This window comes from Nannospalax galili, unplaced genomic scaffold (assembly GCF_000622305.1).
Source record: "Nannospalax galili isolate Female #2095 unplaced genomic scaffold, S.galili_v1.0 scaffold25, whole genome shotgun sequence".
Taxonomy (NCBI): domain Eukaryota; kingdom Metazoa; phylum Chordata; class Mammalia; order Rodentia; family Spalacidae; genus Nannospalax; species Nannospalax galili.
In genome coordinates, this window is record NW_008355642.1 from 1,740,217 (window position 1) to 1,756,672 (window position 16,456).

Here is a 16,456-nt window from a genome sequence, read left to right on the forward strand (position 1 = left end):
AAAATGCTCCTCAAATGCTTTTAGTTTGTGGCATTTAGGCCATAAAATAAGTGTTTTAAAAGTTGGAAAGAAGCCATTCTTACCATGAAGTAAATATACTTGAGTTTAATTTTTAAACTGTAACTGCTATTTGGTCTTAAATTAAGACAGTCTGTTTCTGTTGTAGTATTTTACTGATTTGACAATGAGAACATTTAAAGCAGATGTTATCGATTAAAATGATTCATAAATGCTGACCATAAGTATCATTGATGTTTTAACTCATGAAGGTCAGTCTTTTTAGTGACAATGTGGGAAGCATTTTGATAAAAATACATAGAGTTTTAAAATATTTTCAAACTTTGATTTAGTAATTCTGTTTATGAAGCAATCTATACTTAGAAAATAAATCTGAAATCTTGACAAACTTTAGTGTTCAGAAGGTTTCCCCCAACTTCTTAACAAGAGGGAATTGATTAGCTAAATTTTGTAACCCCTGTGTGATGAACTATTATGGAGACATTAAAATAATTTTGAAAAATATTAATCATCTAGGAAAATGTTTATACAATTCAACTGAGAAACAAGCTCTACAAAATCATATAGTGGGATTTTTTTTTTCAACGCCAGCAATAGAACTCAGGGCCTCACATGTGCTAGACAGGCACCCTACCACACTGACCTACGCTTTCAGCCTAGTTACATAAAAATACATCTATCCTATGTGACAGAGTTGACTCCAGAACCACAATGTTTGGAGCCAGATCTTTACTCCACCTCTTAATGGCTGTGTGACTAGTGGCAAATTCTCTCACACACTTTGTTTCCCTCTCTTTAAAATGAGGGATAATTATTTCTCCCCCATAGGATTTTTATGATGATTTAAAAGTAGTATTGCATATAAGCAATGCTTTTCAAAGTCTTGGGACATAGCATGTCAGTAAATGTTAGCCATTTGTAATATGCTATCCTGTCTATCATATTTACTCTTTTACATAAGTAGACTTTCAAAATAAAATGTTTTCTTGATCTCAAATAATTTTCCTTTTATGCTTTGAAATTAGTTTTTAAAATATCCTATTCAAGAATAGAAGCCTTCTCAATTGGTTTGTTAGTCACATTTTCCTTTTCCTTCTATACTTATTTGAGATCGTGTCTCCTTATGTAGTTCTCCTTATGTATGTAGTGTCTCCTTATGTAGTTAGGCTAGGCTAGAACTAATACTCCTGCTTTTGCCACCTGAACACATGGATTAAAAGTGTGCCACCACTGGCCGGCCCTTTGTCATATTTAGAAATGATAATCATTTCTTGTAGATTGAATAAACTAAACATTGCCCTCCTTCTAGCTTTGAAAGAGCTTCTGTTGAAATATACAAAAATTGATGTTTTGCTGGGGATGTGGTGCAATGGTAAAGTGCTTGCCTAGCATATGCAAGCCCCTGGATTGAGTACCCAGTACCATATACACATACAGACGTGAAGTGTTGATGCTCTCATTACCAGTTTATTATTTGCCTGTGTATTAAAGTACTACTTTAGTGGAGAAAGTGGGGATGGGCAGGTGACAGTGTATTTCAAAATAATAAAACTATGTTTCTTTTAAAATTCTATAACCTAGATTTCTCAAATTGAATCTAATCGTCCCAGATAGATTTGCGATGAAGTGGAAGCAACCCTTTCATTGAATCAACATTGGGTTAGAACACCTTTATGTACTGTATAATTTTGTAGTCTACTACAAGAACTATTTTGAATAAAACAATTATTTGGAAATTTTACTCTCACAATACCAAATTACAAATGTATTCCTATAAAAATTATTTGAATTTAACTGAATTCTAATGGTTTCTTTCTAATGAGTTATTTTGTAACTATTTAATGTTGCCATTGCTCTGTTTCATTCCATTGAAGAAAAGATTCTTTCATGACCTCTTCTCCCTCACTCCTTCATTCCACCTTGTCTAGGTACAGGAAATAGAGCATTTAGCATGCCACTTAAGCACTGTACTACTGAATTGTACCCCCAGCTCTCTTTTTACTTTCTATTTTGAGAAAGTAAGTTGGCCAAGCTGGTCTTGAACCACTTTGTAGCCCAGGTAAGCCTTGAACTTGCAACCCTTCTACCTTTGCCTTTTGAGTAGCTGAGATTAGGCCTGTGCCACCAGGCCTGACCAGTTACGCTTTCTTCTTAAACTGAAGCAATTAAACTGAGTGGGTTGCCCTCATTTCTAGACCTTGTGCTCATCTGAATTTTACCATGGACCTAGCCATTCAGCTGGAGACGTTTTAAACACAAGCATTTAAATATACATAGGAAGTTGTTATATAGAGGTTGGTGGTAGAACTGCTGTGATTTTTTTTTTCTTGTCAGGGGGGCTGACACCTTTGTTTAACCTCTGTTTGATTTGTTTACAAAGAAGAATTTAGGCTTTGAAGTGGGAAGTTACATAGGATTACTAAAGAAGAGGGTAAAGCAAGAAGGCTGGTTTATAGGTACTGAAGAATTTGCCCTTTACTGTCATACTACCTTGACTTCTTGGCCATTGTCATTCATGCATTTTCCTTTTCTGTCATTTGCCTGCATTAGCTTTCTTATTGCTATCCTAATATTCTTTTTTAAAAAATTTTTTTATTTTTATGTGTATTAATGTATTGCCTGCATGTATGTAAGTGCATGTGTCATGCAATGCCTGTGGAGATCAGAAGAGGGCATCAAAGTTCCCTGGAACTGGAGTTATAAATGGTTGTTAGCCACCATGTGGATGCTGGGAATCGAACCCAGGTCCTCTGCAAGAGCAGCCAGTGCTCTTAACCAATGAGCCATCTCTCCAGGCCCTATGATAATGTTCTGTAGAAATTTACTTGGTTTTTTTTTGTCTCTCAAAAGGCAGCTCAGTTTAAATCATCATAGCTAAAAAAATGGCAGTAACAAAACACATATACATCAGACGTACTTCATGACTACTAAGAACTTAAGGATTTTAGGTGTTGTGAATGAGATTGTTCAGATTTTATTTATTTTTTAACTCATGGAGGTAGAATAAAAAGAGTGTTCTATTTTTGGCAGAGGCTTATAGAAGGAAATATCAATGTGACTGACACTTTTGTCAAGTTCAATTTCTACCTGAGTGCTTTTTTTTTATTTCATTACTTTGGGCATTAGAGTTTTCAATGTGAAATTTCTTAACAGTGACATCTCTAACCTTTGGGTTTGAGCAGTGTGTTGCTCTTGAAATTGGCTGAGTCACTTCATATTCTTCACCACCTGTCAAAGTTAAAGAGATCTGTCCCTTTGCCTTCTGGTTCCAGAACCATTTTCCTGTTGGCAGTAATCTTCTATTATTTGTGACAAGTTTTTCCACATTTCAGATGTGAAACCTACCATAAAGTTTGACCCTTAAAGTGACTCAGGGTTAAAAGACTTTAAGACTTCCACTTCTCTTCATGAAAAAGAACTAGTTGCTTTCCAAGTCATATGTCTTATACCCAACTGAAAACCAGACAAAAAACATGAAAAACATATTCAGACATTGGGCAACAGGTACATAGGTAGAGTTGTGAGACCTTCTTTAATGCCCTGTGTATACAGTAGAGACCCTAAAGTGCTCTTAACCTAGTAGCAGGGTTAAGTAGCCTTAGAGTAAAGGCTATCCCAATCCAATCTGAACAAAATACAAAAGTACACTTTGAAAAATAATTATCCAACAATAATTTCACTGCATGTAAACTGGACTACTCCTTGAAGGAACACATCAAAATCCAGACACTCAACAATGTAATTATTAAAAAGATCTAGTATTCCCAAAATTAGTTATGCTAAGAAGCACTAAAATGTGGCCTGCAGCTAGGAGGAAAATTGTCAGTAGAAACAAAACTAGAGAATTAGCAGAAAAGGACTTTAAGGAAACTCTGAAAATACATTGAAGGAGTAAAAATAAAACATAAATAAAGAAATGGAAGACTGTGTAGAATCAAAAGGAACTTCTGGAACTTAAAAGTTTATCAAGTGGAATAAAAATCCACTAGATGAGATAAAGAGCAAATCAAACACTACAGGGGAAAAAGATTGATGAAATTGAATATATAAGAATGGAAATTATCTTCTCAAACAGAATGGAATTCATTGAGAGGGGTAACAGTAGCAAGCAGATTCATATATATATATATATATATACTGGAGTCAAAGAAAGAGAAGAGATAGAAAAAATGTTGAAGTAATAACGTTTATAAAACTTCCAAATATGATGAAAACTATGACCACCCCCCAATAAATCTAAGAAATTCAGTAACTCAAAACAGGAAAACTAGAGAGCAAATTAAACTATGACAATTAAAATCAATTTGTTGAAACTAGTGACATTGCATTTTAAATGTTGCTGGGTGGGAGAAACACATTAGGTAAAGATGGTCATTCACTTTTTATCAGAAACATTGACAGTCAGAGGACAATAGAGTGACATCTGTAAAGTGCACAACATGAGAAAAACAGTACTTCTGACTATAAATTCATAGCTGATGACAGTACCTTAAAAAAAGAAAAAGATATGAGGGTGAAATACTTATTTTCACATGAAAATAGAAAGAACTGGTACTAGTACACCTTAAGTATAAAAAGTATTAGTAATTGTTCTTCAGACAGAAGTAATATTAGACCAGATGGAACCTTGGAACTCTATAATAATAATGAAGAGTGCCAGGCAGGCATGGCATATGTAGGGCAAATAGAAAATACTGTTACTCATTTTAAAAGTTTTTTTTTTTTAATTTTGGGTCGCTACTTAAAGCAAAATTAATAATCCTATCGTGGTATTTATGATTTATGTAGAAGTAAGCATGATGTAAGAGACTGGAGGTCTGAAATGGAAGGGTACTATTAAGATCCTTACACTGATGGAAAATGTTCTAATATTGCTTAAAGATATATTGCAATAAGTTAAAGGTGCATTTTAGACAATCTACAGCAACTACTCATAGATAGAATAAACTAAGAGAGGTGATTTAGTTCCGGCACTTGGGAGACAGATGCAGGCTGAACCCTGTGAGTTCAAGGCCAGCCTGGTCTACATAGTGAGTTCCAGGCCACCTAGGGCTATAGGGAGACCCTGTGTCAAAGACACCCCCCCCACACTAATAGTGGTGATTAAATAGAACACAAAAATATGCTTGCTTAACACCCAGAAAAATAGAAATGGAAAACAAATGGGCAATATGAAAAATATATATCCAGGGACTGGGACGCTAATGAAGTGAGGAAAGTGCTTGCTGTGCGAACATGGGAATCTGAGGTTGGATCCCCAGCACCTACTCAAAAGCCTGGTAATGCATTGTACATCTGTAACCCCAGAGCTGGGGAACAAGTACACGCAGACACTGGAGACTGCATGGCTAGCCAGTCTAGCCAAAATGGCGAGCTCTAGACTTGGTAATACCTAATGTCTACCTCTGACCTCTACACACACGCACACAGTGGCACACACGCCCTCACATACATGTGCAAATGCATGCACACACACTCCCACACATTTGCACACCCACATAAACATACACATTCTGAAATATGGACATGGTAGACTTAAATGTAACCATACCAATAGTTAAATATAAGTAATGTGACCCACTCTTATTTAAAATGCTATGTAAAAATGCAAGATTTACAATATACTATAGATAAGAAACTGACTTTATGAATAAACTCAGATTAAAAACAAGAATATAGAAAATGGTATATGAACTGTAATCGAAAGGAAGCCAGAGTGACTATGTTAACGTAAGGTGAAGCAGACTTTAGGACAAGTGCTTTTACCAGGAATAAGGCTGACCATTCCTCAATGATAAAAGGATCAACTCCATCAAGAAGGTAATGATCATAAATTTGCAGATCCTCAAATACAGAGGAAATAAGCATATATTTTATAGGATAAATTGAGAAAACCACAATCATAGTTGGATATTTTAACATTCTTAAGTTATACTTGATAGAACTAGTGGATAAACTTCAATGAGGAGATGGAAAATTTGATGAACACTACTAACCAACTGGATCTAAATGATATTTGTAAAGCATTGGCCCCCACAGTACCAGAATATATTTTCTTCTCAAATTCAAATGTTACATTCACTATGATAGACCATTCACTGGTCCACAAAACAAACTGTCATCATACATAAGAAGGAAGTAATTTAATGTTTATAATTTAACCAAAATGAAATTTAATTAGAAATAATAATGAAATATATCTGAAACTCCCCAAATATCAGGATATTATACAGTATGCTTCTTATTTTCTCTCTTATTTTTGGAGGGAGTCTCACAGTATAATCCAAGCCAGCCTAGAATTTATTATACAGCTCAAGTTGACTGCAAATTCATGATGATCCTCCTACCTTAGCTTCTCAAGTGCTGGGAATACAACCATGAACTACCATGCTTAGCTTCTGGTATGCATCTAAAAATATCACGAACCAAAGCACAAATCATAGGAGAAATCACAAAATATTTATTATGAATAATAAAAATATAACATATGCAAATTTTTAGTTGCAGATACCACAGTGCTTCGAGGGAAATTCATTGTTTTAAAAGGAGGGTCTAGAATCAGTAAGCTTCCACTTTAACAAACTATGAAAGAAGATCAAATTCATCCAGCTAAATAAATTAGAAAAGTAGAAATCAACAACAAAAAATACAGGAAAAATATTTAGAAAGATATTAGCTCTTAGAAAAGGTCAGTAAAATTTACAAGCAAATAGCCAGACATAAAGATTAGAAAGAGAAAAGACATGTTAACACAAATTTCCCATGTCAGAAACAACATAATAGATCCAACTACAGTTCTTAAAGTTATTAAAAGAATAAGAGAATAATATGAATATTGTGCCAATGGATTCTACAATTAGATAAGCCAAAAAATTCTTTGAAAGGCATAGTTGATCAAGTTGAACTAAAAAAAAAAGAACTAAAAAAATCTGAAAGCAATCTATCAAAGTGATTAAATTTGAAATTAACAGTAATCTCCTAATTAAAACTCTAGCCTCTGATTCTTTGGGTGGTGAATCCTATCAAATGTTTAAGGAACAAATAAAACAAACTCAGAAAATAGAGGAAGATAGAATTCTTCTAACTCATTTTATGAGGCAGACAAGATTGGAATAAAGGCTACATAACAAGAAACAGTGCCAGACAGAAGAAATCTTCCTTTTGTTGGCCGGGGTGGTCCAAGAGACTCCCAGAATTACACAGGCTATTGCCACAGCCCTTGATGTCCTCCCAGAACTTGAAGATAAGGCTCTACTGCTGAAGAAGATACTTTGGACACAGGATTTGGAGCAATAGAACTGCAACTGACCTGAAACCACTCCTTTGAAGGCTAGCTCTCATAGCTTTGGAGAGCCCTATGAAGGTGCCAAGGGAAAACATCAATGGATGGTCCAACACCGCCTTCAAGACCAAATAACTACATCAGTGGCCAGCACAGCAGACAACATTGGTATAGTAGTAGGACTTTTATCTTGGGGGCAAGCAACAGCTGCCTAATTGGGCTAAAACTCACTCAGTGGGAGGAAACAAGTGTGGTAATGTACACATAACCAAATATACATGGCTGGAGTGGTCATAGATCTTAGAGAAATCCCCAAGACTGTCACATCCATAGCCTAATGTAATTTCTTGCTATGTGCAAAATATGTATCCTTATATTTACAGACAAATATCCCAGTCACCACTCATCAAAGAAGCTCATTTTGCACCAGTCAGAGACTATTACCTAGTACCACAACTGGTCACACATGGACATTATCTTTGAATTGCCCAGGCATAAGTGACACATGGAACACTTGAGGCTTATGGAACATAGAACAGTAGTATAGAAGAGGACACTAATGAATCTCTCAGCTCTCACTAATGAAGCTCCCTCATTCAGCAGAGGGCCAGGAACACAAAAGGTCACAAATGGCCAAAGTGTAGAGATCAAGAGTCTGCTGAATGCTGGTCCTTTATAAAACTTCACCCACCCAAGGCTCAGGGACCATTGCAGAAGAGGGGGTGGAAAGATTGTAAGAGCCAGGGAGGGGGTGCAGGCCCATCTGGAAACAGTCCTACAAGCTCCTGGGAACTTGCTCATATGATTCTATGGCAATGGTGTCAGCATACACAAGTCCCATGTAAACTCAGGTAGACAGAAACCCAGCATAGAACTTGGGAAATTAACAGCAGATCACAGTCTTATCTAAAGAAATATTGGCAAATGATAAGATCACAGTCTTATCTAAAGAAATATTGGCAAATGATAGCTGCTAGATGAAAAAGAACTGATCTTCCTAAAACAAGGGACTCTAGATAGGCTGACTAGACCTCAGTGGATGGACTTGCACTGGGGAACGTCTGTAAACACTGACTTGACACAGTGGGCCTTAACAGGTATGACAGAGTATATGGGCTTCAGTGGGGGGGGGGCTATGGGAAGGTGCCATTGGGGATGGGGGTAAAAAGATGATTATGATTGATTGAGATGTTCTGTATGGAATATACAAAAATTCAATAAAAACAGACTTAAAAATGTGAAGTGATACAGCAGACATGGAAAAAAGTATAGCAGTTCCTCAAAAATTTTGAAACAAAATGGCCATATACTCTAGTAGTTCAATTTTGAGTACATATCCAGAGGAATTGAGATCAAGATCTTATGTCTTATCTGCAGTCCATTGTTCATTGCAATAATATTCATTGTAGCCAATTTATGAAAATACCCCATGACCATCAACATATAAATGAGTAAAGGAAATGTTGTAAAGCCTTTAAAATGGAAGAAATATTGATATTTATAACTATGAATTAATGTGGAGACTATTATGCTAAGTGAAATAAACCAGTCACAGAAGGACAAACACTGCACGATTACACTTTTGTGAGGTATCTGTAATAGTTCAACAGTAGAAGCAGATAATACAGTAGTGGTTACTGGGGACTTGGGATTGGGAGTTGTTCAATGTGCATTAGCATTTAGGTATGCTAGATATTACGTGTAAAGATCTGCTATGCAATGTAGTACCTGTAATCAATATTGTGCACATCAAAAGCTATGAGGGTAAAGATCAGGTTAAGTGTCCTTACCGCAAAACAAAAATGAAGTGATGCAACTTTGGGGAGCTGTTGGATATGTCTGTTACCTTATTTGTGCTAATGGTATCACAGTTGTTTGTAAATATACAAACAATTCATCAAATTGTGTATATTAAATATGTTCATTTTGGATGGATTCAGAGCTATGTGCCTAATAATCCCAGCTACTTGGGAGTCTGAGACTGGAGGATCTCAAATTTGAGCCTAGTCTGGAGAGCATTAGTGTTAAAAATAAGATGCTTTTCAAAAGAAGAAAAAGCATTTTAGTGGAATTCCTAGCAATAATGATGACCACACAGCATGTTTACATATGGAAAACATTATAGTAGGTGAAAGAATACTGACACAAAGAACTACAGTTTGAATGCATTCATTTATATGAAATTGTAGAAAAGGCTAAAGTACAGTGATAGTAGATTAGTGTCTGCCAAGGTCCAGGGTTGCAAGAAAGGAAGTAATTACAAAAGGGTATACAGGAACGTTTCGGGTAATAATGGGTTCTATATCTTGATTGTGGTTTCGCTTATATATATGGCTGCATTTGTCAACATTTATTGAATATTCACTTCATTTCGGTACCTTTATTACATAAAATGTATATTTTAGTAAAATTTATATTTAAGAAGCATTTTGGAGGTAAGATGTCAATTCTAGAAAAACCCAAAACACTGTAGGGTGGGAATAACATAGCTCACCCAACATGTGAGGCCCTGAATTCAATCACCACCAACATACACATACACACACACAAGAGAGAGAGAGAGAGAGAGAGAGAGAGAGAGAGAGAGAGAGAGAGAGAGAGAGAGATTTCATGGTAGAGGCTCTTGAGACAAACTATTTTCTGAAAGGTAAAAGAAGGGATGGAGAGGTCAAATATAGTCTCAGTTGCCTACTTTTTCCCTAGAACCTAATTTTATTCCTCCCCCTAAGATGAAAAGGTCTTGCTGCCTTTCTGCTATAATGCTGTGACTTTCCAATTCTTTTCTTCCATTGGAGCACGTAATCTAGTAGAAGTACCTTAAAATCAAAAGAATTAACCTTACTAAATCCAGAAACCATGTGAAAAACAAATGCATCAGATTTATTGCAGGTCTTACTTATTAGGTTGACACATATCATCACATCCCCGTGGAGTGGGAAACAAGATAAAAATCTAGAACGAAGAAATTAAATAATCTTCCAGATCTTTTCCATTTGTGTTTAAATATTTGAGCATATTTCCCATTTTCCATTTCTCCTAAATGGGTTCAGCAGCGAAGACAAGATCATACAAAACAGATCATTAACAGAAGATAAAATATAGGTACAAAATCTGGTCTCTTAGTTGTTTCCAATTGTTTTGTTTAAAGCATTATGAATTTCCTAATTATGCTGCATACGCAATCAAATAAAAGTACCAAAACAAAGTCCCATAAAAGTCTTTAATGGCATAGAAACATAAAAGAAGACTTTGCCCATTAATTGTGTCCACTAATATTCATTCTAAAACTTCTGGACTGAATTTTGTTTTTCTTAGTTTTGTTTATACTGAGTTTAGGAATCTTCAGACTGCAATAATAAAGTTCCCCTTTCCTCAATCTGTTTTATATTAAAATAATTAATTCTTTTCATAGCAAAGCTGAGTTGCATGTTTTAAAGCTCTTTGAAAAAAGTGGCTTCAAAATAGGAAATACAAATAAAAATTATTTCATTTTTGAAATCCATATCAAATTGTCACTTAAAATTTATAAAATAGATGTTCAAGCAATAAAATTTTGTGGTATGTTCCTATTATCAGGAAAGAAACCACAACTTATCATCAAAATATTACTATATATTCAGTGCCCAATGCAGTGTAAATTAGGAAAAATATGTGCAGATATTATGTTATTTTTTCCAGTCCTGGTAATCATTTCCATGTAAATTGGACTTCAGTAAAAAATTAGGCTATCAGCCTGAACTGAATTTTTTTAAAGAAGTTTGCTGAAAACTGTTGATTTAGTCTTGCTCTAGGGAAGAAATGGTTTCTTCAGCTCAAAAATTGGCAGAATCATTGTAATCTCCTGAAGTATGCTTTTGATTTGGGTGGTTTTATGTCAGTGATGATTAGCCTTGATTTCTTTAAAAAAAAATTCAGCCTTCCTAATCATCTGCTAGACTTTAGTCTACCTCCCTTCCTCTGGCATTTACCAACTAAATTGGAATTATAAAAAAGAACATATAATGCTGTTATTATTTTATTTCTGAACATAATAGACAAAGAAATGTATTAGAAGATGGTAATTCCTGATTCCCAATTTTCGATTTGTAATCTTCTGTACTATCCATGTTATCTGTTCCCATCACCTTAGTTTTCTGGGTACCATGAGATGCAGGCTGCATACAAAGTTTGGTGGGAGGATTGTGTATATTGTTTAGGGTATTTCCATCATCTATAATAAAAGATTGGTGTGGATGAGAAAGTGTCAAATGTATCTGAACTTTACCTTCTCCCCACTTACCCAAATTTAGCCTACTTTTTCTCATTTCTGACCAATTTGCAGTTCAGATAATCTGAACATAAGATTATTCATTCCATAGCATGAATTAATTCAAGAATCAGATCCTATACCTAGCTGAATAATGATTGATGGAAGTTGTAGGTAATAGGCAGAAAACCTGGGTTTCAGGAAGGCTGGCAACATAACAAGAAAACATGAAATGAGAAGGGGTTAGAAAGGGTGTGGTAAGCCATCAAGGATGAAATGGTAGACTTTACTGTGGGCTTCTAATGAGAACAGCGTAAGATCTTGTAAACTAGTACTAGTCTTTCTAGATCATCTGGCATTTCTAGTTCATCCTGGCATCTCCTCAACTAATCTCTTCACTTCTGAGAAGAGGAGTAAGAACAGGAGACTGGAACTTCAGCTTACCTACATGGTTAACTGCAATATTCAATGAATTTTCCAATTCTGTGATAACTTAAAAGATAGCCGTGCTTACTGCTCTGGAGATGCCACCCCACCATGCTCATAGATGAGGACAAAGTAGCCTTTCAAGCCTGAAAGAGGGCTTCCAAGAACTGTGCACTGCCATAACCCTCATATTGGGCTTTGTAGCCCTGAGAGCTATAAGAAAGTTTCTTAAAGCCATCCAGTCAGTGACACTTGTTATAACAAACTGTGCTGACTAATTGAAGATTTAATCATATTTTCTATGTATTGAACCTGTAATTTATATGACGTGGAAAGGAAATATATAACTTCTTTTTGTCGAACTAGGAAGAGAAAGGTTTTAGCTTAGTGATGGAAAGAAGACACCATCATTTCTGTTTTTCTTTAGCTTCCTAGATTCCGGAGACTTATGTTGTTGAGTTTAACTGCATGGTATGAGGTTGGATTTGAGCTATGTTGTTGTTTATCCCAAGTACAATTGACAGACAATCATTATTTGATAACAGAAGAAACAAAAGTGCAAGGCTTTTTTCTTTTCCTTTTCATCTGTTCTTAAATAATCTTGTTGAATACCCATGTTATAATTAATTATTATATTGGTAGGACTGATATTATTTCAGTAATGCTGCTACTTATAAATTTCATTCTAAACAAGAGAAAATTGCCAGAGTGACAGTTCGCCATGGTCTGCTTTTGTAGCTAATCATTTTATGTTGGTATGGAAGTAGAGATAGGCCTTGAGGCACAATGTTATTAAGTAAGTACATGTTATTTTATTGTCTCACCTAATTGTACTCTACTCCAACAAACACATTTCTAATTTGTTCTGGCTGAAATCGATAGATCATTCTCAGGAGAGGGGCATTGGAAGTGGCATGGAACTTGGACTGTGCAGTATTCTGTTCAGAGTTACATTGCTTCTTTTACTATTGCTACTTTCATGCGGATACATTTCTCTAAGACTCACTGTTGATCTGACAGTATTTACTGCCAGTTGGCAGAGTGGATGCACCTAGATTAAGTGGTTGCTTCCTGTTTCTATGTAGAGACTTGGAAAAATGGGGCTTACTCCAAAGGTTTCTCAAAACATACTGGTACAAAATGTTCAGAAGTAGCATAACTCCCTAAAAAACTACATCTGGTTGCCCTTAGATAAATATTTCCATTAATATTTCATTTCATTTTGAGCCTTTTGTAGATTGTAGTATTTTTTCAATGTATGTAGGTGGCCTTATGCCATATGGCGAAAAGCATTTTCTAAAAACATTCAATCTTTATCTTACTATGAACTATTTTCCTTATGTCTTTGTCATTGAATAGCTACCCACTACAGGTGCAAAACTCTCCTTTGATATGATTCTGATTGTACTGATGGCTTATGTACTTTAGGGAACTCATACATATTTTAATAGCATATTAAGAATGAAATGGCCTTTTCCTTTCCTACTTGTTGAATGAAAACATGTTCTAACTATTTTTAGATAACACGTATTGAATGTTCCTGCAGCCATTGCCCTGTACAAAGTCATTATCACACGCATGGTACTATCTCTTGTGTTCAGTGTTTTTTTTTTTTCTTTCTATCAATCTATGTTGAAATGTTCAACTTCCTGGATTCTTTTCCCATTAAATGATGCTTTTAGACATTGTAGTTATTTTTAAGTCTGTGGACACTTTAAAAAAAATAAAAGATTTTTGGACATGCATTTGTAAATGACAAATGAGAGCCCAAACTTTTAAGGAAGAATTTTATTCAGTCTACTAAAAGTCTGATTTCTTACATATTCAGACATCTCATAAACATAGTGGGGTTGTCCAGTAGCACTCCTTCCCATTCTTCACAGATGCTTCCTTACAATCTTAACGCCTAAAGTGGATGTTGCCTAGGTAGGTAAGATATAGGAAAAATGTAGATAACTTTGCATCTGTTTTACTGTTATGAGCCCTCTTTACAACACATACTCAACAGTGCCAAACATTTAAAGAATGTTAAATCTGGAAGAGACCACAGCATGTTATGAAGTCTGTCAGATACCTGTTCGCTAATATACTGTTTACTTTTATATCCCCATGCCCTTGGTTGTTATGAAATGCCTTGGCTTTCAGGGCTGCTTAGTAAAAGTACAATTCTGTAGCACCCCCAACCATAAATTAAAAATTCCCTGAAGAGTGAGCATAGCATTATAATAAACCACATGCATTTTCCCCAACGATGTGGGGAAATGCCTTCCAGTATATTTCATAGTTCAATATAGTGTTTAGCTTGTATACTTCTGTTTATCTTGTATATTTTGGGTATTTACTCAAGAAGATGTGGTTATGTTATTGTAAGAATGATGTGTGTATGTACTTTAGTGAGGTAAAAGGAATGAACTTATGGTAGTTTTAAATTACTTTCATTTTGAATGTTTTGGTAAGAAACAAATTCCCACTTTTTAGGTTTTTTTATTCAAGTCACTGAGGATGAGAATATAAAGTATAGGTCTGTATATTGAAAAGTCATCAAGGTATATATATATATATATATATATATATATATATGGTGACACACTTTATTCTGAAGCTGCCAAAGCAGAGATATTGTCTAGTAATTGTGATGGGAGAGGATTGATGATCTTATTCCCCATAGAAGTAGTACCTGATGTGGACTACCCAAGTTGGAAATTAAAAAATGAATAGGTGAAATTTTTTCTTTAGATTCAATGCATACATCTTATTCTAGTATTTCTCTGTGTCATGAAAGAATTAGTGATATTGTAATCCCTTCTAATTCTTGTCTTTTGATGAACTGCTAATCAAGAGCATTTATAGAAAAAAATTCTAAATTGACACTTAGAATCAAAAATTCTATCTAGGAGATAGGAGCTAAAACACAGGAAATGTGAACTATACTTTTGGTTTTCACTGTAGTACCTTCAGTATAGGTGATATGGCACCTGATTGCCACCTTTGACCCTGTGCTTCAGTCATCCTTTTCAATACTACTGGGTATTTGGTTCATGGAAGAAGGTAACTTTTAGTAGCATTCCCTGGTTTATCTACATTGTTCCTGTGGGAACCAGTATGCCATTGTGGCAGTCTGTCAGAACTTGTTGTCATTTAAATGTGGTTTTGTAGTGCTTGCTTCCTTTGGCCTTGTGTTAGGTGTGAGCATATACCCTGTGCACTAGTTCCTATAGAGCAATGACTGCCTTTCATCTTTCATGGCACGTTCAGAGTGTGTTTTTAAAAAAGTGTTTATTGAAGTTGCTTCTTTCCCCCTCCCAATTTTCTAAATTAGACTTCCAAATCAATTGGTAATCCTAGGTCTAATTGAGGAATTCATCTGTCATGTGTGATGGTTGAGGCTGTATATTCAACATTACTTAGATTTGAGTACCTGTTTTACTATGTTCCATTTGTAAATAAGAAAGCCAACATCGGTTTTTAAGAGTTATTGATGAAGACTAACAAATCCTTTTTAAAAACATTAATTTTGATCTCTAAAATACAGGAGATACTCAATACAATGTGAAAAATACTCTTTTACTGAGCTAGACCCTGAGCCCCTTGAGAGCTTGTCTTTTGGTCTTTGTATCTCAGGCACCTAACCTAGCATATGGTAAGTATTCAGTAAATAATGGCTTGAGTTGAATTGATTGATTTACCCTATTTTTATGTTCCATTACAGCCCACTGTTTGTAACATGGAAGATTGGTCGAGACAAAAGATTGCGTGGATGCATAGGTACTTTTTCTGCCATGAATTTGCATTCAGGACTCAGGGAGTACACACTTACCAGGTGAAGACCAATTTTTGTTACCTCTACTTCTCCACTAAAAAAAGCTTATGATGCTTGAACTTAATACTTTAAGCCCTTTTCTTTTACCAAATTATTAACATTCTTTACTCCTTTCATGTCAGGTCTTTCTTTCTTGGTGTCCAATTAATTTCTCATAAAGTAATGGTAATATTTCTTATTATGTAAAATGTTGTGGTGACATGTATCATGCCATAGATGTTTTAAAATGATTTTTCTCTTCAAGTGGACAGCTTATTTTGTATAAATTGAAGATGGATGACTAAATGTTAACAAGTTATGAAAAATATTATTTCTGTATTACCAGCAATTATTTGTTGACTATTAGACCTTTCAAAAATAGTTGGTGTGTCTTCCATTTTACACATTTTGTTACACTTTTAAGTGCTTTAAAAATTCAAAAGAGATTCTGGGATGAAAGTGATGTCACAGCCTGGCAGCATCATCTTCACATTCACACTTTACCCCCGAATTAGTTGTTGCTTGCTTATTTTGTTTCTTCTAACACAAGATAAGGTAACGAGCACCTCATTACTTTGTTCATTAAGACTTTGTTCTTAATTTCTCAATTCACAGAAAGCTATCTAACAAGCCATCTGATTTTTTTTTTGGTCAAATTAGACTTCCAACAAGTTGTGTTCCAAAA

General features: G+C 35.1%; 1 protein-coding gene across 1 annotated transcript in view; it reads left to right on the forward strand.

Moving 5' to 3' along the window:
- The window catches only part of Ammecr1 (Alport syndrome, mental retardation, midface hypoplasia and elliptocytosis chromosomal region gene 1), a 130,259-nt gene that overhangs the window by 39,667 nt on the left and 74,136 nt on the right, over window positions 1-16,456 (forward strand). The window contains exon 2 of the mRNA XM_008852955.3: window positions 15,682-15,792. Within this exon, the coding sequence (XP_008851177.1) occupies window positions 15,682-15,792 (111 nt within the window). The remainder of the gene's footprint in view (window positions 1-15,681; window positions 15,793-16,456) is intronic.